Here is a 23,771-nt window from a genome sequence, read left to right on the forward strand (position 1 = left end):
TATGACACGTTAACCTTCTTTGCAAGAACATAACCAACTCAGGAAAACACACTTTAACTACTTTGTCTATATGGGCTTAAAATTAGATCCTTATTGTGTTATCTTGGTTTATCCGGGACACTCTTGATTCTAAATTTTGATTTTAAAGTTGTCAAGACAAAAAGAGCAACAGAGCCACTTGAGTTTGGATGCAGACACAACAGCTGGCCCACGGAAGCATCCTTCAGTATGTGCTCGAGTTGCTTCTTTATTCTGTACTGCTACAGTTAGAATTAAACCAGTTTTATTTGTCCTTAGCTTCATTACTCTATACTCAGTAGCCTCTAATTTAGTAACTTCTGACCCAAACTAGGTTACGATTGGAGCAAAAGACAGATGGTGATTTTTGTTAAGGAGTCCTACCCACTACCCTCAAAGTTTTTTACAAAAGTGCTGGGTAGTCCCTCAGCTTTCACACTGTCAATTACTGGTTTTGTCTCTTTAAAGGCTCTGTTTTGTAAAGGGAGTACGTTGGCTGGTGGTCAGAGGTATTTTCTCACTTCTTAAGGCACAGGGTGGTGCCCACTGTGCAGGTCTGATTTAACAGCCAGAACACAATGTACAGGGTCCTTGGAAGAGGGCCAGCTGATCCCTCAGTAACAGGTGACTCATGCCCTCCCCTCTGTCACCTGGCTCTAATGCCTGCCACTGAGGATTAAAATTATTAGGCTCTGGCTGTTTCTTCTATCATGACTACCCAACTCCTCCTCAAAATCACTTTCGAATATGATTCATTTTGTTTGTATTATTTGATTATTTCTTATTCATTATTTTTGGGTCTGAAAAACTAGAAATATGAGGCAGGGTAATAACTTAAAATTATTTGGCAAGCCACTTAAAGAACACAAGTGATGCAAAAAAGAGAATGAAAAATAAGTTAACTATTAGAAATAGCAAAGATTTAATTACATATAGTTCTTTTTTCAAAGAAGCCATATTTTCCAAAATATTGAATAAATTTATCAGTTCAAATATCAGAAAACAGAATTTCCAGGGCAAATTTTATGCATATTTGTTACCAATAATATATGGTGGGCAGTCAATAAAATGACATTTTCTAAATTAATTATGGATGTGTATATATGCTAATTAAATGACATTCTGGTAAATATGTCTTCATTAAGGTATGAGTTTTATGCTTGCTACCGTATATTTTCAACTATGAATTAAGGGCAAGAATTACCATCTGCCCGTGAATATACTTCAATAACTTAAAAAATTTCATGAAGCTATATTCTGTCTTCCAGTTTGTAAACAAATACCTCCACAGAGCTTCCATGTGTTTATAGTTGGTGCACTGTAACTCAACACTTATTTTGTGTAACATTGCTCCATGGGGCAGAGGACACTAAGTATAGCATAATCACAGTACAACTCTGAACCTTTTTATCGGTGAGAATCTTTCAGCAGTGCAGAGAACCTGATGACAGTGTGCCAAAGTAATTTCAGACTGTTGTATACTCAAATTTATGAGACTTGTAATAAGGTTTGTCTTTAAAGACATACACAAAATGTAGATAGCGATAGTTGATACATACATGCATTGGCCTACAGCTTCCTTATTCCATATTTATCTATGAGATCTTCTGAAAAAATGGAGGTGGGGAATGATTTTTTTTTTTTATAATTGTGGTAAAATGTACATAACATAAAATTTGCCAGTTTAACAATTTTTAAGTATACATTCAGTGGCATTAGGCACATTCACATTGTTGTGCGACCATCACCAGAACTTTTTCACCACCCTAAACAGAAACTCCATACCTATTAAACACTAACTCCCATTCCCCTGGTCCTCCTAGCCCTGGTAACCACTAGACTACTTTCTGTATCTATGAACTTGATTCTTTTACATACCACATATTAAGTGGAATTATACAAAATTTGTCCTTTTGTGTTTGCCTTATTTCACTGAGCATAATGTCTTCAAGGTTCATCCATCTTGTAGCGTGTGTCAGAATTCCCTTCCTTTTTATTTTGCTGAGGAATATCCCCCCTGAGCTAACATCTGTTGCCCATCTTCCCCTTTTTGCACGTAAGCTGCCACCATAGCATGGTCACTGACAGACAAGTGGTGTAGGTCTGCGCCCAGGAACTGAACCTGGGGCACCAAAGCAGAGCACGCCAAACTTAACCACTAGGCCACTGGGGCTGGCCCAGAATTTCCTTCCTTTTTATGGCTGAATAATATTCCACTGTACTATACACCATATTTTGTTTAACCATTCATCCACTGATGGGCACTTTGGTTGTTTCCAGTTTTTGGCTATTGTAAATAATTTTTCTATAAACATGTACAAATGTTCATATGTACAAACAGCTGTTTGAGTCCCTACTTTCAACTCTTTTGGGTATATACCCAGAAGTGGAATTGCTGGATCATATGGTAATTCTATGTTTAATTCTTTTTTTAAGGAATCATCATCCATTTTCTACAGTGGCTGCACCATTTTACATTCCCACCAGTAACGCACAGCGTTCCAATTTCTCCACATTGGAATGATTGTTTTTTAAGACTAAAAATATGAATTAAAATTTTATGATACAATTTCTGGTCTTGTTTCTTTTCATTGCTCTCTAGTTGTTATTTGCTTTTATCACTGAAATCAAAACCACAGGATATGATGCAAGCCTTAGTCTGATTAGAAACTCTAATTCTAAGAAGTCTACTGAGAGGGAGAGACAGAGAAAGTTAAAAGCTATAAAAGTTAATTCACAGAGCAGTCATATGGAGTGGGGTCAGAGGGCAGAGTTTTCTCCTTAAAATCTTAATGCCATGCTACATTCCTTAGAATGTGATGGCGAATTCAACTTACAAGAAGCTTAGAAGGAAGACAGAAGCCAGCTCTGATGACTGCAAACTACAGGGAAGTATGTACAAACAAAAGACAATGAGCGCTGCCTTCAGAGGGAGGCAGAATCAAAGACAACTAGATAGTGGGCACCTATATTCTCTGTGGCTTCCTGACAAAGACATAATCAAGAATTTAGGATTATGTTTTCTGACACTTTCTTCAGACTGTTATATAAAGTTAATGACAACAATAATTTGGTTTAAAATATCATATGCATTTGTTTAGATAAAATAAAGGAACGTTTAAAGGACTGGAAGTAAAACATTCAATATTTGAAACAGGCTAGAAATAGAATCATCATTTTAGAAATAGAAATAATCATCTAACAAAAAAGTAAAATGATAGGATTCATAAAGCAACTTCTTTAATTAACATATAAAAATGTACAATTTCTCAGGGTCATTAAGTGATGCCTGTTATGATACTTTATAAAATCTTCATGTAGACATTAAAATTCTAATGTTTCTAAATTTGTCTATACCATAATATTAGAAAGAGAATATTTTACATATATATTTAATAATTTCATATGAAAATATATTCTCCTAAAGCATAACAATAATTTTCACTTTACACAACACAGTAATACACATTTAAGGAAACAAATTGGCATTTTTGTGATAAATCCAAATTGCTTATTAAAGAGAGTTCAAGACAATTTAGTTGAATTTCGTCAAAATTAATTCAAGATAGAGTTTCAGAAGTACTATATGGATAAGAAGGAATACTGTGACCATTTTTCAGAGTTATCTTTAAATTATTCACAGAGGATTTTGATTAGGTTAGCTACTACTTGCACGTTGAGACTATTTCCCAGTAGACGATAACGCTGTTTCACTGTTATCTTCTCAGGAAATCCTAGAAAAGAGAGAAAACAATTTATAATATAATAATTTGTAATAATAACTTCCAGAGATAAAAGGATATGTCTTTTAGAGAGAGCACAGGGGTCATTTACATAAATAAGTCTCTAAGGTCTCCATGAAGTTCAATTAACAAATGAGAATTTGGAGTCAAAAATACTATATAACATTACGTTGCCTACACAATATGATATTATCGTATCACGTTACATATCATATTATGCTCAGTGCACACACATGTACACACACAACATCCAGAGAACTCATAGAAATCTGTGTATTACCACACTTTAGGAAAAGCAGTGGCTACCATTATTTCACAGTTGTTTTATTTAATAATAGCTTTATGGAGATATAATTACATATTACAAAATTCACTCTTTTAAAGTGAACAATTCAGTGTTTTTTAGTATAGTCACAGAGTTTTGCATATATTTCCACTATTTAATTCCAGAACATTTTCATCACCTCAAAAAGAAAGCCAGCTAACATTATTCACCATTCAACGGTGAAAAGCTGCAAGCTTCTCCTCTAAGAACAGGAACAAGACAACAACGCCCACTCTTGCCACTTTTATTCAACGTAGTATTGAAAGTCCCAGCCAGAGCAATTAGGCAAGAAAAAGAAATAAAAGGCATCCAAATTGGAAAGGAAGAAGTAAAACTATTACTATTTGCAGGTGATATGATATTATATATAGAAAACCCTAAAGATTCCACCAAAAAACTGTTAGAACTAACAGACGAATTCAGTCAAGTTGCAGTATACAAAATCAATATGCAAAAATATGTTGTGTTTCTATACACTAACAATGAACTATCAGAAAGAGAAATTAAGAAAACAGTCACATTTACAATTGCCTCAAAAAGAATAAAATACCTAGGAATAAATTTAACCAACGAGGTAAAAGATCTGTACACTGAAAACTATAAGAAACTGATGAAAGAAACTGAAGAAGATAAAAACAAGTGGAAAGATAGTCCATGCTCATGGATTGCAAGAATCAATACTATTAAAATGTCCATACTATCCAAAGTAATCTACAGAATCAATGCAATACCTATCAAAATTACAATGACATTTTTCACAGAAATAGAACACATGACCCTAAAATTTACATAGAACCACAAAAGACCCTGAATAGTGAAGCAATCTTGACAAAGAATAACAAAGCTGGAGGCATCATGCTCCTGGATTTCAAACTATATTACAAAACTACAGTAATCAAAACAGTATAGTATTGGCATAAAAACAGAATCATAGATCAATGGAACAGAATACAGCCCAGAAATAAATCCACGCATATATAGTCAATTAATCTACGACAAAGGAGCCAAGAATATACAGTGGGAAAAAGACAGTCTCTTCAATAAATGGTGCTGGGAAAACTGGACAGCCACATGCAAAATAATGAAAATGGACAAAAACTAACTCACAGTGGATTAAAGACTTGAACTTAAGACCTGAAACCATAAAACTCCTTGAAGAAAATATAGGTGGTAAGCTCCTGGACATCAGTCTGGGCAATGAGTTTTTGGATCTAACACTAAAAGCAAACACAACAAAAGCAAAAGTAAACAAGTGGAACTACATCAAAGTAAAAGGCTTCTGCACAGCAAAGGAAACCATCAACAAAATGAAAAGACTACCTACTGAATGGGAGAAAATATCTGCAAATCATATACCTGATAAAGGGTTAACATACAAAATACATAAAGAACTCACACAACTCAACAGTAAAAAAACAAACCATTTGATTAAAAAATGGGCAAAGAGGGGCCGGCCCGGTGGCGCAAGCGGTTAAGTGTGCACGCTCCGCTGAGGCGGCCCAGGGTTTGCAGGTTCGGATCCTGGGCGCGCACCAACGCACCGCTTGTCAAGTCATGCTGTGGCGGCGTCCCTTATAAAGTAGAGGAAGATGGGCATGGATGTTGGCCCGTGGCCAGTCTTCCTCAGCAAAAAAAGAGGAGGATTGGCCGATGTTGGCTCAGGGCCGATCTTCTTCACACACACACAAAAAAGAGGCGGATTGGCATGGATGTTAGCTCAGGGCTGATCTTCTTCACACACACACAAAAAAAGGGCAAAGAATCTAAATAGCCATTTTTCCAAAGAAGACATAGAGATGGCCAACAGGTACATGGAAAGATGCTCAACATCACTGATTATTAGGGAAATGAAAGCAAAACCACAACAGATATCACCCCACACCTGTTAGAATGGCTGTTATCAAAAAGACAGGAAATAACAACTGCTGGCAAGGATGTGGAGAAAAGGGGACACTGTGCACTGTTGGTGAGAATGTAAGTTGATTCAGTCACTTACAGAAAATAGTACAGAGGTACCTCAAAAAATTAAAAACAGAACTAACATATAATCCAGCAATTCCACTTCTATTTATCTAATGAAAACAAAAACATTAATTTTAAAAGATATATGTACTCCCATGTTCATTGCAGTATTATTTACGATAGCCAAGATATGGAAACAACCTAAGTGCCCATCAATGGATGAATAAAGAAAATACAGTGTATATATATATATACACACACACAATGGAATACTATTCGGCCATCAGAAAGAATGACATCTTGCCATTTGTGACAACATGGATGAATCTTGAGGGCATTATGCTAAGTGAAGTCAGACAGAGACAGACAAATACCATATGAACTCACTTATATGTGGAATCTAAAAAACAAAGCAAGCAAGCAAGCAAGCAAACAAAAAAAACCAAGCTCATAGACACAGAGAACAGATTGGTGGTTGCCAGAGGACAGGTGGGGGTGGACAAAATGGGTGAAAGGGGGTCAAAAGGCACAAACTTCAAGCTATAAAATAAATAAGTCATGGGCTGTAATGTACAGCATGGTGACTATAGTTAATAATATTGCATTGCATACTTGAAAGTAGCTAAGAGAATAGATCTTAAAAGTCCTTGTCACAAGAAAAAAAATTGTTAACTAGTGACAGATGTTAACCAGACTTACTGTGGTGATCATTTCACAATGTATACAAACATGGAATCATTATGTTGTACACCTAAAACTAATACAATATTATATGTCAATTACGCCTCTATAAAACAAAACAAGCAAGCAAGGGTGCTGGTACCCATCAGCAGTCACTCCTCATTTCCCCTCCCTATGCCTCAACCGCTAATCTACTTTTTGTTTCTATACACTGGCCTATTCTGAACATTTCATTTGGATGGAACCATACAGTACGCTGTCTTTTTTTCTGGCTTCTTTCACTTAGCATAATGTTTTCAAAGTTCATTCATGTTATAGTATGTACCAATACTTCATTCCTCTTCATGGCTGAATAAATACTCTATTGTATAGATATACCACATTTTATTTATCCATTTATTCATTGATAGATGTTTGGGTTGTTTCTACTTTTTGGTTATTATGAATAATGCTGTTATAAACATTATGTATAAGTTTTTGTCTGGATGTATGTTTTCGATTCTCTTGGATATATACCTACGGGTGAAATTGCTGGGTCCTACAGTAACTCCATGTCTAACATTTGAGGAACTGCCAGACTATTTTCCAAAGCAGCTGTACCATTTTATATTCCCATCAGCAGTGTACAAGGAATCTGATTTCTCCATATCTTTGTCAATCCTGTTATTCATTGTGTTTTTGTGAAGTGGTATCTTATTGTGGTTTTGATTTACATTTAACTAATAACTAGTGATACTGAACATCTTTTCATGTGCTCTTTGGCCATTTGTCTGTATTCTTCAGAGAAATGTCTATTCAAATCCTTTGGCCATTTTTACATTGGATTCTTCTTTTTATTGTTGAATTGTAAGAGCTCTTTATATATTATGGATACAAGTCCCTCACAGTTGTTTTTTATATTCTGCTTCCACAAATTGACTTTCTCCTGTTGAATTTCTATTCATTACATTCTGTTTCACAACAAAATGGCCCACAGATACTACATTTGCTGGAACAAAGCCTTGCAAATATCAACATAAAAGATTGTCCATACATAAGAGTGTACACTTTAATGTTAGTTACAATGTCAGAATTTCACATTCAGTATCTTTTGGCATAGCAATTAAATAAACAAAAAGCAAATTAGATAATAAAATGAAGGAAATAATTAAAGAGCATTAAAAATAGCAAGATTTCATATACTTGTGATGATCAGAAGGTAGAGTTGATAAAGCTGCTTCACCACACATGACATCATACTTACTGCAATAAAACAACAGTGATTACCCTAATAAAACTCTATTTTCAATCGAGCATAATCATAAAATTGCTATTATAAATACAATATGCCTCAGGCAAGCACATTAGTCATCTCAAAAATGATTTAGTTCAAAGTAGCCAGAGGTACAACTATATGTATAAACAGACTTTTAGAATATCCCAGGGATGATCTTTTGTAGATTACATCAGAGGGGAAGAAAGGTCTGAAAACAAACAAGTCAGATTTGTAAAAATTTTATATGTGTGTGCGTGTGTGTGTGTGTGAGTGCGCACGTGCGTGCATGTGTATTTTATACATAGGTATAGATATTAAAATCTAAACTAGCTTATGGAAAAAAAATCACATAATTTTTTAAGTTAAAAAGTGACTTTTTGGGGCTGGCCCGGTGGCGTAGCAGTTAAGTTTGCGTGTTCTGTGTCGGTGGCCTGGGGTTCACTGGTTTGGATCCTGGGCATGGACCTACTCACCGCTCATCAAGCCATGCTAAGGCGGCGTCCCACATAGAATACCTAGAAGGACCTACAACTAGGATATAGAACTATGTACTGGGCCTTTGGGGAGGGAAACAAAAGAAAAAGAGGAAGATTGTCAGCAGATGTTAGCTTCGGGCCAATCTTCCTCAAAAAAAAAAAAAGGGACTTTTTAAAAACTTAGGTACACTAAAAATAATAATCCTCAAAAACAGAGAAACATAGAATTAACAAGATCAAGATAGCAGCTTTCATTCAGTAAGTGTAGTAGCTTAGTATCCTTCTCTTCCAAAGCCTGCTTTCTCACGAATGCATGCCACTAGTCACAAAGAGAACAGGACAAAATGCACAGAGGGATCAATGCAAATCCATCATCGCCAGTGGACCAGCAGCTCAAGCAAAGCCCATTTGGGACCCAGAGTCAATAATGCCGGAAGCACACGTGAAGGGCAGTTGTCACCGTGCTGCTCAGTGGTGCCGTCAGGGCGCTATGCAAATATGCCGCACATTCCAAAAGAAAGGCAAGCAACTAAAGAGCTTTTCTTGCATGTATTATACAGACATTTTCAGAGCGCTTTGAAAAATACTATTTTACCCATCTAAAACCTTAAAATAATGAGAAAAAATATTCATGAAGTAAAGGCTATAAAAGCAAATAATGTCTAGCATTTAAAAAATAAAAGCTAACGCAATTGTATATGATGTGTCAGACAGTGTGCAGACATTTCACATATGGTCACTCACTTAACTGTCACAACCACCCTATGAAGTTGTAATTGTCCCCATTTTGCATATGCGTAAACTAAGGCAGAGAGTGGTTGAGGTAGAGAGAGGATTCAAACTCAGCCAGTCCGACTTTGGGGTCCGTGCTGCGTTCCAGTATTACTAAAGGGACTACTACTCCTAGAAAAAATAAGCGCTCAAATAAAACTTAGGAATTAGTTGTTTTTAGAACCTCTTTTCTCTCTTTAGTACTATGGAAAGTACCTTTGATTGCTCATCCTAAAAAAGAAAAAAAAATAGTGATCAGGAAGGTAGACTGGGAATTAAATTGAGTCCAATTCTCAGCTCTATTTGTTTTATGATGTTCTCACTTACTTTGTCACATAAAGTAAGACATGGAAAGTCTGTGTTTTTGTTAAATAACACACCCCAGGATATTTGTGACTGAATGAGATCACTGAGAAAAAGGCCGAGAGTACAAAATAAACCTGGTTGCCATGACTACACTCGGAGAATCAACTACCAAGAGGGTAGTCAAATTATATTGACAGTTTGTTCCCAACATGCAAAAGGATGTGTTCCAAAACTTCATCTGTAAATTTATTATTTAGAATTTAAAACATGATCTATTTAACCCATTATGTACTTCAAGAACAGTATTGCGTTAATATTACAACAACACTGGATTAGCAACGTTTGGCTTTTCTGCATTCAAACTCCCAGAGTTATCAAAAACACATTTCCTCCTTGTGCAGCCCTGGAAGCGTGTTAGGGAGGTCTGTGTTCCCCGCTTCCCACGAGCCAGGTACTGGGAACACACTCACGCCAGCCTAAGAAGCTGATGGCTCCCTTACACGGAGAGGATTTGTGCTAAGGAAGAGGGATCAGGGAGGGGCCCGGGCTGCTCTGCGAAGCAAAGGCAATGTGTCCAACCTCTTAACAGCAACGGTCCCTGGATTTCCTGGACTGCAAAGGAGTGAGGATTTTGTCTTTCTCACTCTACAACTGTATCTTCATTTTGTTCTTCAGGTCCCTAATCTTTGGTCAAGTCTGGCATCTGTGCTCCTGAGTTCCCTTTTCCTTCCATGAGGAAAGCTCCTTCCTCTACCACCTCTCCACCTTCTCTTTTCCCCACTCACACCTCGTAGGGAAGGACAAAGGCACATAATTGGTAAGAATGTATCTTTGAGGAGAATACATACAAACACAACTGCCCACACCAAAAGATAAATCAATTCCTCAACCGCCTTTTAATTTCTTGATAACACAAGACAATCCTAGGCATTCTCTCATAAGGTCTATCGTGGGGTTATTAGAACAGGCCCTCTGGAAGCAAGAAAAGAAGGTGGAGACGGAAACGCGGTTAACAAGCATCTGTGGGGAGAGGTGAGGAATTGCTGATTTGGCCCTTCTGCCCCCGAAAACCACTCAGGACCATTACTGGAGTAAAGGGAGATTGTGTCTGAAGGGGAGGGACTGAGGCAGGTCATGAAGGAAAGCAGAAAGAGGAGGGAAGGAAAATGTCAAAAATGGCACAGTCAAGAAAGGAAGACAGTTTCTTACATCCGTCTGTCTGGGCGAGGGTTGATTCATAAAGTACACACATGAGTCCCTGATGAATTCTGAGACCTTTAATAAATGAAAGCTGGGCTCTGCATGTATCCTACATACCGAACTCTGGAGGAAATCCTAGGAGATTTGCTATTTCTTTAGGAGTGAAATATCGAAGTTTAAGCATTAACAATTTTGTTAACTTTTCTTCTTGTGACAAATTGGTAAGGGATTTGTAGATATTCTCAATCTGTAAGAAAACATCCAAGATAACTGATAAAGTAGAGTGCAATTAGATGCAGTAAGATAAGATCATCTATTGTTATTAAATTACCTATTGCTATTGTTACCTATTGTTATTAAAAAACTATTAAATTGGGACAATTTAAAAATGATGGACATACAGTCTGCTGTAACACATGGTAGGTAGGAAAATGCACAGGGCAAAATGTTTCTGTGCAATGAACTATGTAATTGGCTCATCAGTGGCAATGTAGACTTTGAAAACAAACAAAAGCTTAATGTTGACCAGATCAGGATATTTTCAGTGTATTTGTCATTTTTGATTCCTCAAAATCACAAGGATATAAACAACAAATGACAATATAAAAGAAATATAGTGAAAGATACAAAAAAGAAACATAATTCTACAATGCTAACAAGTAGATCATTAAAAGTTTTACTGCTTATGAATAATTTCATCAAATGAAGATATTTTCTTAAAATGATAAAATATATTTAGTAAATATAATTTCTCAAATCCAGACATTCATTTGGCCCTGATGGGATTTTTATCATGGGTAAACTTTATTAATAGTAAGAGGTTAAATCAGTATAAAAGAAGATAACGTGATTTCACTTCAAAATTATTCAAAAGTATAAAACTTGCAATATATCAAACTTGTATTCAACCATGATACCATGAAGAGTTTGCAGTTGAAGTATCAATAAAGAGCCTTGCCAAAATGCAGATTTATTTCCCTAAAAGGCAGTTTTATAGTATGTGCTCCAAAGGAAGTCTCCAATATTAAGGTATTTGTGCATAATTTTAGAGAACATTAACTATTGTACGTTGCATTTCAATTTACTCTTTATGGAATGAAAAGAAATACAAAGGTAAGAATGAGAAAAAAGAAAGTAAAAACATAAAACATACTTTGTACATAAACTCATATCCAGCAACAAGAAAAGATTTATTCTATAGTAAAGAATTATTATATATATGAATATATATATGAATGGATAATATATACACTCATTCCCAGTTGAACATGTAAAATTATTTTAACATTCTCAAATTTTAAGTATTAAACATAATTTTATGTAAAGTAATTTTCAAATATTTTATTTCTGAAGCATGCACAGTACCTGCACATCCTCTGCAGTCTGTAACACAGATCCTGTCCCTTCTACGTAGCTTCCGTAACTGAAAAATTAACACGAATATTATGCAGCATTTAATGTATTTGTTAATACTAAATTTCTTAAATATTTCTTGAATGATTAATCAGTCTACACCATTACATCCTTCTGAAATATTCTGAATAATATCAAATAAATATGTTTTGTAATTGAAAAACTACTGGGTCAAAGACATAAGATCATTCTATTTAAACTTCTCAGACACTAAGCCTGGCATAGTTTTTCGAGTTGTGTAAATATCATTTTGAATTATGTATTATCAATTGTTATTTCTATGCAATGTCATTTTTTTAATGTTCATCACTAGAAAGTATGCAGTTGTTATGACTTTATATCCAAATGCTGTTCAATATTAGCATCTCTGCCACATTCAACCAAATGCGATGTAGGTGAAAATAAATTGCTGCTATTTTTTATAATGCCTGAACCATCACTTCTTCTCATGAACCCAAAACCCTACTCTCCAGTACCATGACAAACAGGGATCCACTGAACATGCGTCTGCCTCTTACTGTAATGCAGTATGTTTTATTCTTGATACAATGAGACCATTGTATAAAAATTGTATTAGAAGTATAAAACACTACAGAAATGCAAAGTATTAGTAATATTTCTTCCTCTCAGATCATTGCCAAGCTGGCTGTTCAACATATTATCATTATTTTTCCCTAAAAGATCGATTTAAACCTAAATTAGAGAAAGAAAGTCATACCAGGGAAAATTCTTTTCAAATTGTTTTCTCATATATCATATACGTGTGTGTGTGTGTCTGTGTATGTTTATATTATCTACACTAAAATAGACTTGTACAGTAAGGCTTCTTTTATACCATCTTTGTAATTACAAAAGAATTTCAAGGTTGTTTTTTATTACAAAATTGATAAGTCTTTTTTTATGAGAGTCCTAAACAGAACCTATCGGACTTGGAAATAGACAACAGCCAAGTGACGTCTTTCAAGGTAATGGAAAGCAATAAACCCATTCCCTTGGAAGTACAGGGCAGAGTATGAAAAAATCAGCATGAGTCTGCTATGGTTGTATCAGCGACATAGTGTCCTGTGCAAGACAGCTACCTAGTAGGTAAAAAGAGAAGGCCTGAAGTTTCAAATCATACAACTACTTATCAAATGAGGTTCAGTGGTATTAACAAAGCAGAGATAGGGATCTTTTACAAAATTTTCTGGAAAGGCCTAATTTTTCCCTTCTTTCCAGGTTTTAAAAAATTAATGAAAACCATATTAATATTCAAGAAATAACCCAAAGGTAGCCAGTAAGAGAAATTATGATATACCTATACAACGAGAATAGAAAAATTCTTCATGTACTCATATGCAGTAATATCCAATTTGTATTGTCCAATGAAATAAAAGGCACATAATAATGGATATAGTATGCTGCCATTTACTTAAGGGGGGGGGTAACAATATATGTGTACATTTAAATACACCCTCACATATAATACCTCTGTGTGATCAGACAGTAAACTGAAATCATTGGTTGCATGTAGGGAGGGAAACTGGATGTCCAGAGACAGAAGTGGAAGGGAGTCTTATAATCTTAGTACCTTTTGAATTCCGAACCATGATAATATTTAATTTAATTAAAAAACTGAATAAATTTAAATATGCTCTAACATGTACCAGATGATTCAATTTTATTTCTTGATTTTAATATTTAATTTCTTCTTATACATTGATCATGAGAGTGCACATAAATTTTTGAGGTCTGATTTGCCACAATAAGAAAGGTGCTAAAAAATTAGCAATGCACCATCTATAGAAGCCATGTTTCCACCATGGGTAATGAAGCTCCTATGAAGGTCACCAAACAAATGGCATTGTCTTTTATGAGCAATTTTGTGGGTTGTGCCCATAATGTTCTGCCAGAAGGAATTTTCACTCGTGCATTCTTTTGGAACACGAAAGCAGGCAATTAAGGGCGAAAAAAATCATTCTGGCAGAAACATTTTATAAAATGCTTCTTGTTTTGAGAAGAACTAAGAGAAACAACAGCTATAAACACCTGGTTATTTTGGATATACTATGAATAGAGTCTCTTTAAAACCTACCCCTTCGTAAAGCACGTGGACCTTCGGCAAGTGGGCTTAACAATGTCTAACAAAAGAGCATATCGCAGCAATGACTTTGGTGGTAAAAAGTACTGATTCACGTCAATGTCATCTTCAAGAAAACCTTTTAGCATTTGCACAGAGAGATCACTGTCCTGTTGATGTTTCCGGTCAATTTCTTCTGCAGTTTCACGCTTAAAAAGAATGGCTTCTTTTCCAGAACCTGGTCTGCTGCTATCAGAGCAAATATTTGCTTCAATTCTCTTTCCTTCAATTTTATTTTCTGCATCTATTGCATGTTTTTGTGGATGTTCAGATTCAGTTTTGGGGAACTCCATCAGTACCTGGCATTAAGTAAAAATACACAAATTCTCAAAAGCTTTATTAAAAATAAAAGACAAATTAATAATGTCCATACAACGTTATGCAAAAAAATCTCTTTAGCCTTTACAGAGCTGTCGTTAAAAAGATAGAAATTGTGGTTTACTTGTATTTATACAAGTTATGCATCACACAGCTATAGTGTCATCAAGCTACAGATGATTTATTTCATGGAGTTAGTCTTCTGTATTTATTACTACAAACATTCAACAATAAGAAGTATGTTGAATATAGATACAGCATCATATTTGGAAAAAAAGTTTAGAAAGCAACATTAACACTTCTAGAAAATGTGTTTGGGATCAAAGTTTGCCATACCCCTTCATTAACAAAGAAAAACTGGAACACACCCATGGTCTAAAGAAAACTAGTAGTTAAAAAAAGAAAAGCACTTTTCACCCTGAAAGGTTATTTCTACTCCTCAGCCCCATTGGAAAAACTTGTTCCTGCAAAACATGTAACCATGTATAAAGCCCTATTCTGTAAAAGAAAAACAGTTTCAGGAATTTTTAATGATGAAGTGTTTGTTTATACACTTGATAGGTTGCTTTTGGAATTGCCCACTACGGAAAGGGAGATGTATTAGTATTGCACTGTATGGGTTTTCAAACGACACTATCGACCCCCTGTTAGTGGGACATGACTTTTGAGTTCTTACCTGTGATGGTTATGGAGAGCTTCACTAAACCACTGAAACCCTCTGTTATCCACACCAATTTCTGACAGAAGCATATACAACTGCTTGCATAATTAGAGATCCTATCTATAGCAATTGAGCATTTTATCCTAGCTTGTACTAATCATTACTATATTTTAATCAATTAAGGCTAAATAGCATTGGCTTCAAAGAAAATGCAACCAGTGTGTTAAAATACTCTTAAGCCATTTTTACGATACTATAATTGAATTTTATCAAAAGTAGTCAATAGCTTCTATTGGGGGGAAAAATGATAGGTGCAAAATAGTCAATGGTCAGAAGGGAAATTATAGGGCCGGCCTGTGGCTTAGTGGTTAAGTGCGTGCGCTCCGCTGCTGGCGGCCCGGGTTCGGATCCCGGGCGCGCACCAACGCACCGCTTGTCCGGCCATGCTGAGGCCGCGTCCCACATACAGCAACTAGAAGGATGTGCAGCTATGACATACAACTATCTACTGGGGCTTTGGGGGAAAAAAATAAATAAATAAAAATTATAAAAAAAAAAAAAGAAGGGAAATTATAGGGGGAAAAGAAGGATAACAGCACTAATGGTAATTTTTTTTTACTATTAACTTATTTTTTTTCTAATGATGAAAGAAAAGTTTTTGTTTTATTTAAAGCAATAAAAGTGGCATCAGGAGAGGAAAAAGGCGTAGGAGATAGAGCTGGGGCATGGTCTGTATTATGGGCTCTCTAGGACACATATAAACCTCCACAAAGTAGTTCTTGAAACAAATTAGCAGACTGAGATATATTTACAATAGATAAATAATAATAATAATAATAATAATAATGAAAACAATAACAATAATAATAATACCTGACCAGGGGCTTGAAAGGGTAATGGTTCTGACTGAAGCTTTGCAATAACGAAATACCGTAGCCTTGAATTTGGAATGCCAAGCTGCAAGTAAAGCAAAGCAGTTAGTTACTACAGGAAATTAAAAAGATCTCTATCAACTGTTAGCACCTAGTAAAAAAAACTCATATAGGTATACATTTCGCTTCTGCTAGAAAAAATTCTGTTATTGATTTGTGGAAAATTTCTTTGCAGCAAATTCTTAAACCTTTTAAACTGCCGCTTCTATCTTTATTTGAATGAAATAAAGACTGAATCTGATGAATTATATGCCTATGAGTCACTTTCATTTTATATTTTTCAAGAAGTTATATGGACATTTTTACATTCATTATTGATAATAAAGTAATCATAAAAAAATAAAATTCAAATATAACTATTCTTGGTTATTATTACCTCATTTTATTAAAAAAAGAGGATTCAAAACAAAAATGTACAACCCAAAATTTCACAACGTCATAAACTATTAAAACATCAATAAAAAAAAAAATCCCAATGACATTCTTCATGGAAATAGAAAAAAGAATACTAAAATGCACATGGGGCAAAAAAAGACCCCGAATAGCTAAAGCAATCCTAAGAAAAAAGAACAAAGCTGGAGGCATCACAATCCTTGACTTCAAAACATACTACAAAGTAATAGTAATCAAAACAGCGTGGTACTGGTACAAAAACAGACACATAGATCAAGGGAACAGAATTGAAAGCCCAGAAATAAAACCACACATATATGGACAGCTAATTTTTGACAAAGGAGCTAAGAACATACAATGGAGAAAGGAAATTCTCTTCAATAAATGGTGTTGGGAAAACTGGACAGCCACATGCAAAAGAATGAAAGTGGACCATCGGCTATCACCATTTACAGAAATTAACTCAAAATGGATCAAAGACCTGAAGGTGAGACCTGAAACTATAAAACTCATAGAAGAAAATATAGGCAACACACTATATGACATTGGTCATAAAGGAATCTTTTCGGATGACATGCCTACCCAGACTAGGGAAACTAAAGAAAAAATAAGCAAGTGGGACTTCATCAGATTAAAGAGCTTCTATAAGACAAATGAAACCAGAATCAAGATGAACAGACAACCCACCAGCTGGCAGAGAATATTTGCAAAACACATATCTGACAAGGGGTTGATCTCCATAATATATAAAGAACTCACACAATTGAACAACAAAAAAACAAACAACTCGATCAAAAAATGGGCAGAGGAAATGAACAGACACTTCTCCAGAGAAGATATACAGATGGCCAATAGGCACATGAAAAGATGTTCAACATCATTAATCATCAGGGAAATGCAAATCAAAACAACACTAAGATATCACCTCATGCCCGTTAGAATGGCTATAATCACCAAGACAAAAAACAACAAATGTTGGAGAGGCTGTGGAGAAACAGGAACCCTCATACACAGCTGGTGGGAATGCAAACTGGTGCAGCCTCTATGGAAAACGGTATGGAGACTCCTCAAAGAATTAAAAATAGAAATACCCTATGATCCAGCTATCCCACTACTGGGAATCTACCCAACGAACCTGAAATCAACAATCCAAAGAGGCTTATGCACCCCTATGTTCACTGCAGCATTATTCACTATAGCCAAGAAGTGGAAGCAACCTAAGTGTCCCTCAACCGATGACTGGATCAAGAAAATGTGGTCTATATATACAATGGAATACTACTCAGCCATAAAAAAAGACAAAATCGTCCCATTTGCAACAATATGGATGGGCCTGGAGGGTATTATGTTAAGTGAAATAAACCAGAAAGAGAAAGACAAACACTGTATAATCCCACTCATATGTGGAATATAAACCAACACATGGACAGAGAAAACTGTATTGTGGTTACCAGGGGCAATGGCGGTGGAGGGTGGGGGGTGGGTACAAGGGGTGAAGGGAGACATATATATGGTGATGGACAAACAAAAATGTACAGCCCAAAATTTCACAATGTTATAAACCATTAAAACATCAATAAAGAAAAAAAAAAAGGAGGATTCACTAAATTTTAAGAGTTAAAAGGCAATAAATATGAAATAAACTTACAGAGATCAATATATTGCCAATGCCCACAGTTGTACATCTAACTTTTGAAATGGGTTTTCCTTTAATTTCAGGGCAAAGAACTGTATAATGGGCTAAAGATGATAAGAGACTAACAAACACAATGACAAAAGAAAAAATAGACAGTGATACTCGTAATATCAAAGATCTACCAAATATCTTATCATAACCAATTACTCCAATTTCTTGCCCATAAAAGAGAAGCAATGTTTGCATTTTTTTTTTTTTTGGTGAGGAAGACTGGCCCTGAGCTAACATCTGTTGCCAATCTTCCTCTTTTTGCTTGAGGAAGATTGGTCCTGAGCTAACATCTGTGCCCATCTTCCTCTATTTTGTACATGGGTCGCTGCCACAGCATGACTTGATGAGTGCTATAGGTCTGTGCCCGGGATCTGAACCTGCGAACCCAGGCTGCCAAAGCAGAGCATGCTGAACTTAACCACTACACCACCAGGCCAACCCCCAATGTTTGCGTTTTAATAGTATGTACCAAAAAAAAAGTAATTAGAAAATTATTATATGTTCATTTATTTTCTATTTTGGATTATTTTGAAGCATTTCTAAACTATAGCACGCCTAGTTTGGAAATACCAGATGTCACATAGTTTCAAAAAACACTATCCTTTATTTTCTGTGTGGAAAGGAAAATCAATTCTCTATGAGCTTCAAGCTATATAATAAATATTTTTCATAAAATATGTATAAATGAATTTATATGCCTATACTACATTCTTTAGAAAGTAAGACCCATGTCTGAACTAATTTCAAGATTTACCTATAATATTATCCAAAATAGATCCATTCTTTTTATTGAAACAAATTCCCTTTGGGAAAATTTATATAAGAGTTTATAATCGTGGTACCTACAGAGGTTGGAGATAATAGAAATTCTTGGTACTGAAAGCCACAATTTTCTATTGTTTGTATTAACAGGTCTCTGAAAAGACAAAAATAAAAGACAAGAAAACAGAAAAGCTTTCACCCTGTGGTTGGAAATGGGCTTCTTATATAAATATTATACATAAAACTTCATTTAAAGTGAAATATGTAACTCCACTCAAGTTGCTTAGAAAGAGAATGATAATAGGTCTTCATTAAGTCCAGTACTTGAGAAATTACATTTCTCAAAAAAAGACAGATAATTTCTACTATAAAATAAATAAAGCTGCTGGATAATTTATACAAACTGGTGAGAGTTAGAATCGCTAGTCTACTGATGATAAATTTGCTATGGGAATGGAACTATATCCGGAGCAAATCAGATTAGGGAACGCTGTTATAGACAGCAGCTGAATCAAGGACTTGGATGTTTTCTCTGAGCTAGGCTATCACCTAAAAGGGCCCTGACACAGCTCCTGCTTCTTCCATCTAACTGTTGGACAGAAAATGCTTGTCAACAGGGCCAGTTCTTACTGAAAACATTCCTACTTCTAAAGAAAGAGGCACCAGTATAAGCAGCTACAATTGAGAAATACCATTCTCATTAACATGAGTGCTCATTCTGGAAAAATTCAAACATATCAAAATGGGAGACAATCAGTTGAACCTAACTTTGTGATACTTTACATTATGAACTAGTCAAAGTCAATATTAATAAAATATATAACATGTATAAAATGTCAGAATGTACATGTTTATTTTAAAGATCTTTATTTCTCAACAGCTCCTACTATAAAATATACTAAGTCTAAGACGGACACAAGACAAATACATATTTTTTACCTTGTAGAAGACACTTCAAAACCTTTAACATTTTCTAAAAGAATATACTTCGGTAATTTTTGTAATCTAAAAAAAAAAAAAAAATGGAATTCCAAACATCTCATTACTAAGAAGGGAGAAGTAAAGAAAATCCTTATTTGTGGGAAATATGAGTTAAGTCATTTTCCAAACTCATTTTATAAGGGATGGAGACAATTCATATTTTATTCATTTTTCCCCATAAACATGGCACTCCTGATAAAGTTAATATTTGAAATGTTAATTTCTATTGAACTTTATTTCAAAACATGGGTTGAAACACAGAGCCTCTGAACCACAACTCAAAGGACTACCATTTACAGAGAATGGCAGCTTCTAGGGTTGGCACAAGTTTCCAGACCATGGGCGACAGCATTCACTAACATTAGCATCATTTGCATTAATATGTGAGCAGAAGCAACAGAATTTAGCTATGAGGCTGTAATTCCCTGTCACTCACTATAGTAGCAACCACTGAAGCTTCCAACATTTGCAGTTACTCTACTAGTCATGACAGAAGAAGATGAAGGACATGCACAGTATCTGATGGCAGCATGCGTAAGCTGCTAATCTCATAAAATGACAAACATCCCACTTTTCCAGATCCAAAGTTTTAAATTTTAGGTAAGCTTGTATAGGAATCTAAGTTTTTACCTTGGGAGAATATCTAGAATATATAAGAAGCTATTCGTCCTTGAATCAGTTACATCACCTTGCAGGCCAATTCTAAACGGATAAAGAAGGCACAGATAAGTTTATTAAGAACCTTACATAAAGATACCAAATCACTTTTAAGAAGTCAAAACTGAGAGAATTAAAATTAGTTGGTCCTTAAAAAAATATGATCATCTTTGTTGCTATAGAGAACAAAATGCATTTATTCATTTAATTAAAAAGAAAAAAGCCCTGCCTATCTCATAAATACACTTAACATCTATTTTTACAACACAATATTCCAAATGACTTATATGAGGTGAAGAACAAGAAGTCAATGAAGAACAAAATCAATTACCCTCTTAAAATCCCTTGGTTAACAAAAGAGCCATACACACACACACACACACACACACACACACACACACACACACACACACACAATTGGCTGATAACATCTTTTGCTCTGACCCAGGTGAAAAAACAAAAGTTCTGATGAATGAGCTGGTTGGGTAGGGTGGCAACGGAGAGCTGATGGCATTGAAGACTAATCACCATCTAAGCAGATCAAAGCAGTAGGTAATACTAAGACAATCTTGTCCAGTGTAAATAGGAGAGACTTACGCTGAACGCTGGATTCTACAAGCAGGAGTTGCAACTTGGTCAGACTAACTAGGTCAAAACAGGTCATATAAACACGCAGTATTTGGACTAGCAATTAGATCTTACAAGTAAGATTCCATATAATCAAGAATCAAGCAGAAAGGAAGACTTGGATTGGGCCTGCATAGTAGAAAGAGAGGACCAAGGTTTAAGACCTTACTACTTATTAGCTTCATAGCCTTAAATAAGTTGCTTGACATCACTTGTCAGTTTCCTCATAGCTGACAGCAGGGTCAAAATCATTGGTGGATCTGAGGCTCAGATGTGAGATTAGAGATTGGATCAGATTAGAAAAGGATAGAATGAGAGGAACCCAAGATTTCTGAGGAATCTCTTCAGCAGCTGGAGTTGGGCTCACACAGAGTGGGAATAGTGGTAGGGAAGATACAGGGGCCCATTGCAGTAAAACATGAGACTTGACAGACAGTGCTGGGGCTGCATTCTGTTCTGTACCTCCTGCTAACTGCAGTTAAATAGGCCACATGCTTTCGCATGCTTGGAGCCATCTTTCCGTGGAGTGTCCTCTGCCTTCTCTGATCAATGCCCAGTCTGCCTTTTCAGACACAGTTCAGATATTACCTCTAAAGCAATTGCTCTCTCCTGGCATGTGGCAAGCCATTTTCTCCTCTGTGCTCTCAGGGCACTTTCAGCGTTCATTTATTACATAGCTCAAATCACACTACAAGAGAATCATTTGTCAGTCATTCCCCTTAGACGACAAGCTCCTTAAGGATGGGAACTACAGCATGAAATGGAATGCCTGGCATATAGGTGCACAATAAACCCCTGGGCAATCAATTTCCTAGAGAGCTGTTTAAGTAAATTAAAACTTAGATGGAAATTAAGCTTGAGAATATCTATTTAAATTAGAATATTTATTACACGTGATACCCACTTAAAATCACATTATATCTTTAAATAGGAACATATGAAATAATTGATAAACCCTGGCCCTGACATTTTCTAATTGTATGGCGCTGGGAAAGTTACTTAACCTTTCTACGCCTCAGTTTCTCACCTGTAAAATGATAATAGTAATGCCTATCCCAGAAGCTTGTTAAATTAAATGGCATATACCATGTAAGATGCCTAGAGGATTGTTACTATTATTTAAAATAATCAAAAATACTATCATTAAAAATATCTACATGAAGATGGATTAGTCAAGATTTTCATCTAAGATATAATTCACTGAAACACATAATGAAATAAATACTATATATAATAAAATGAATTGCAACAGAGCTACAGTCAGAATTATTAAATGTACATATGAATTTTGAGAAATATATTCATTCTTCACTAGCTTTTAATTTTACAGTTAAGTAATTTAAAACTTGAATATTTAATATTATTATGAAAATTTACTTTGATTACTCAGTGTTAGAAAGATATTCCTGAATGCTCATTAGTTTAAATAATTTAAGGTAATTTGGGTCAGAAATAAATATCGTATCTTAGGTAGGTATAAAAGAGGTCCCATATAGTCTTTGTATATCTACTATTGACCAAATCACTTTGCTCATTTGGCAGTAATTGCTATTTCCTTTAGATTAATGCTGAATTATAAATATAAGTAGATAAAAAGAATTATAAAATTTCAAAACTATGAAAATGCAGCTGATGGACTTCAAAGTGTTTATGCTTGAAACTATGGTATGATTTGATTTATTGAGTCCTTCAAAAGTACTCTTCCTCAACAGAGCAATATTTATTATACATACCTTGTGAATGGCTGACAGGGAGGGCTCATTAAAATCATATTGAAAGATAATCTGTCAAACTCTTCTAGTGTAATGCCCTAAGGAATGAACATTTGGGGAAAAAAAAGAATATAAAAACATGCATAGAATCGGGAAGAAGGAAAAATGCTACCTAATTATAACTAAATATATCAGAAATTATAACAGTTTATATAACACAATATTTTTCAAATCAACTTCAGTTACACTAACTTTCCAAAGTAATCTTGTGAAGACAGTGGAGCAGTAAACGGAAGCTATGAAAAATTAAGTGACTTCCTGCAAGCCCCAGGGCCAGCCAAAGCAGAGCTGGAACACTAGTTTCCTGGATCTTAAGCACTTCGTGCCTCTATGACGCCTCAAGTCTAACACTGCTCTGTTTTCTGGAGTCAAACTTTATTTTATAATTAATGATTTTCAGCACAGGGTCCTAACAAAATTTTAACCCCCTATCCACAATATATTTTATTTAGAAAATTTGATTTACTGACCAGTCATGATCCCTTTCCTGTATGTCTCTGTTAATATATCACCAAATGGAAAAAGGTTCAGTTTTCATATATCCACAATTATTAGATTGTTTTACAGCTGTGTGTAGTGAAACAACTTCACTACACAGTTGGTAGTGAAGATAATATTAATCAAAATAATCCCTATTTGGCTAAGTAGTTGAAAAATGTGCCATTTTGATCCTGCTTAATATATCAGAAGATAAATATGTATAGAGAAACAC

At 35.2% G+C, this 23,771-nt stretch overlaps 1 protein-coding gene across 4 annotated transcripts in view; it reads right to left on the minus strand.

Annotated features, from left to right (window-relative positions):
- Positions 1-3,241: 3,241 nt before the first annotated feature.
- The window catches only part of TRDMT1 (tRNA aspartic acid methyltransferase 1), a 62,988-nt gene continuing 42,458 nt past the window's right edge, over positions 3,242-23,771 (minus strand). For 2 of the 4 annotated variants that reach the window (XM_058532491.1, XM_058532493.1), the window contains exons 3-11: positions 23,021-23,097; positions 20,634-20,705; positions 19,962-20,027; positions 19,107-19,176; positions 16,122-16,205; positions 14,225-14,568; positions 12,103-12,160; positions 10,855-10,984; positions 3,242-3,752 (exon numbers count right to left, since the gene is read on the minus strand). In XM_058532491.1, coding sequence (XP_058388474.1) covers positions 3,652-3,752; positions 10,855-10,984; positions 12,103-12,160; positions 14,225-14,568; positions 16,122-16,205; positions 19,107-19,176; positions 19,962-20,027; positions 20,634-20,705; positions 23,021-23,097 — 1,002 coding nt within the window. In that variant the 3' untranslated portion in view covers positions 3,242-3,651. The remainder of the gene's footprint in view (positions 3,753-10,854; positions 10,985-12,102; positions 12,161-14,224; positions 14,569-16,121; positions 16,206-19,106; positions 19,177-19,961; positions 20,028-20,633; positions 20,706-23,020; positions 23,098-23,771) is intronic. The other 2 variants (XM_058532492.1, XM_058532494.1) reach the window with 2 other exon arrangements.

This window comes from Diceros bicornis, chromosome 36, assembly GCF_020826845.1.
Source record: "Diceros bicornis minor isolate mBicDic1 chromosome 36, mDicBic1.mat.cur, whole genome shotgun sequence".
Lineage (NCBI taxonomy): Eukaryota > Metazoa > Chordata > Mammalia > Perissodactyla > Rhinocerotidae > Diceros > Diceros bicornis.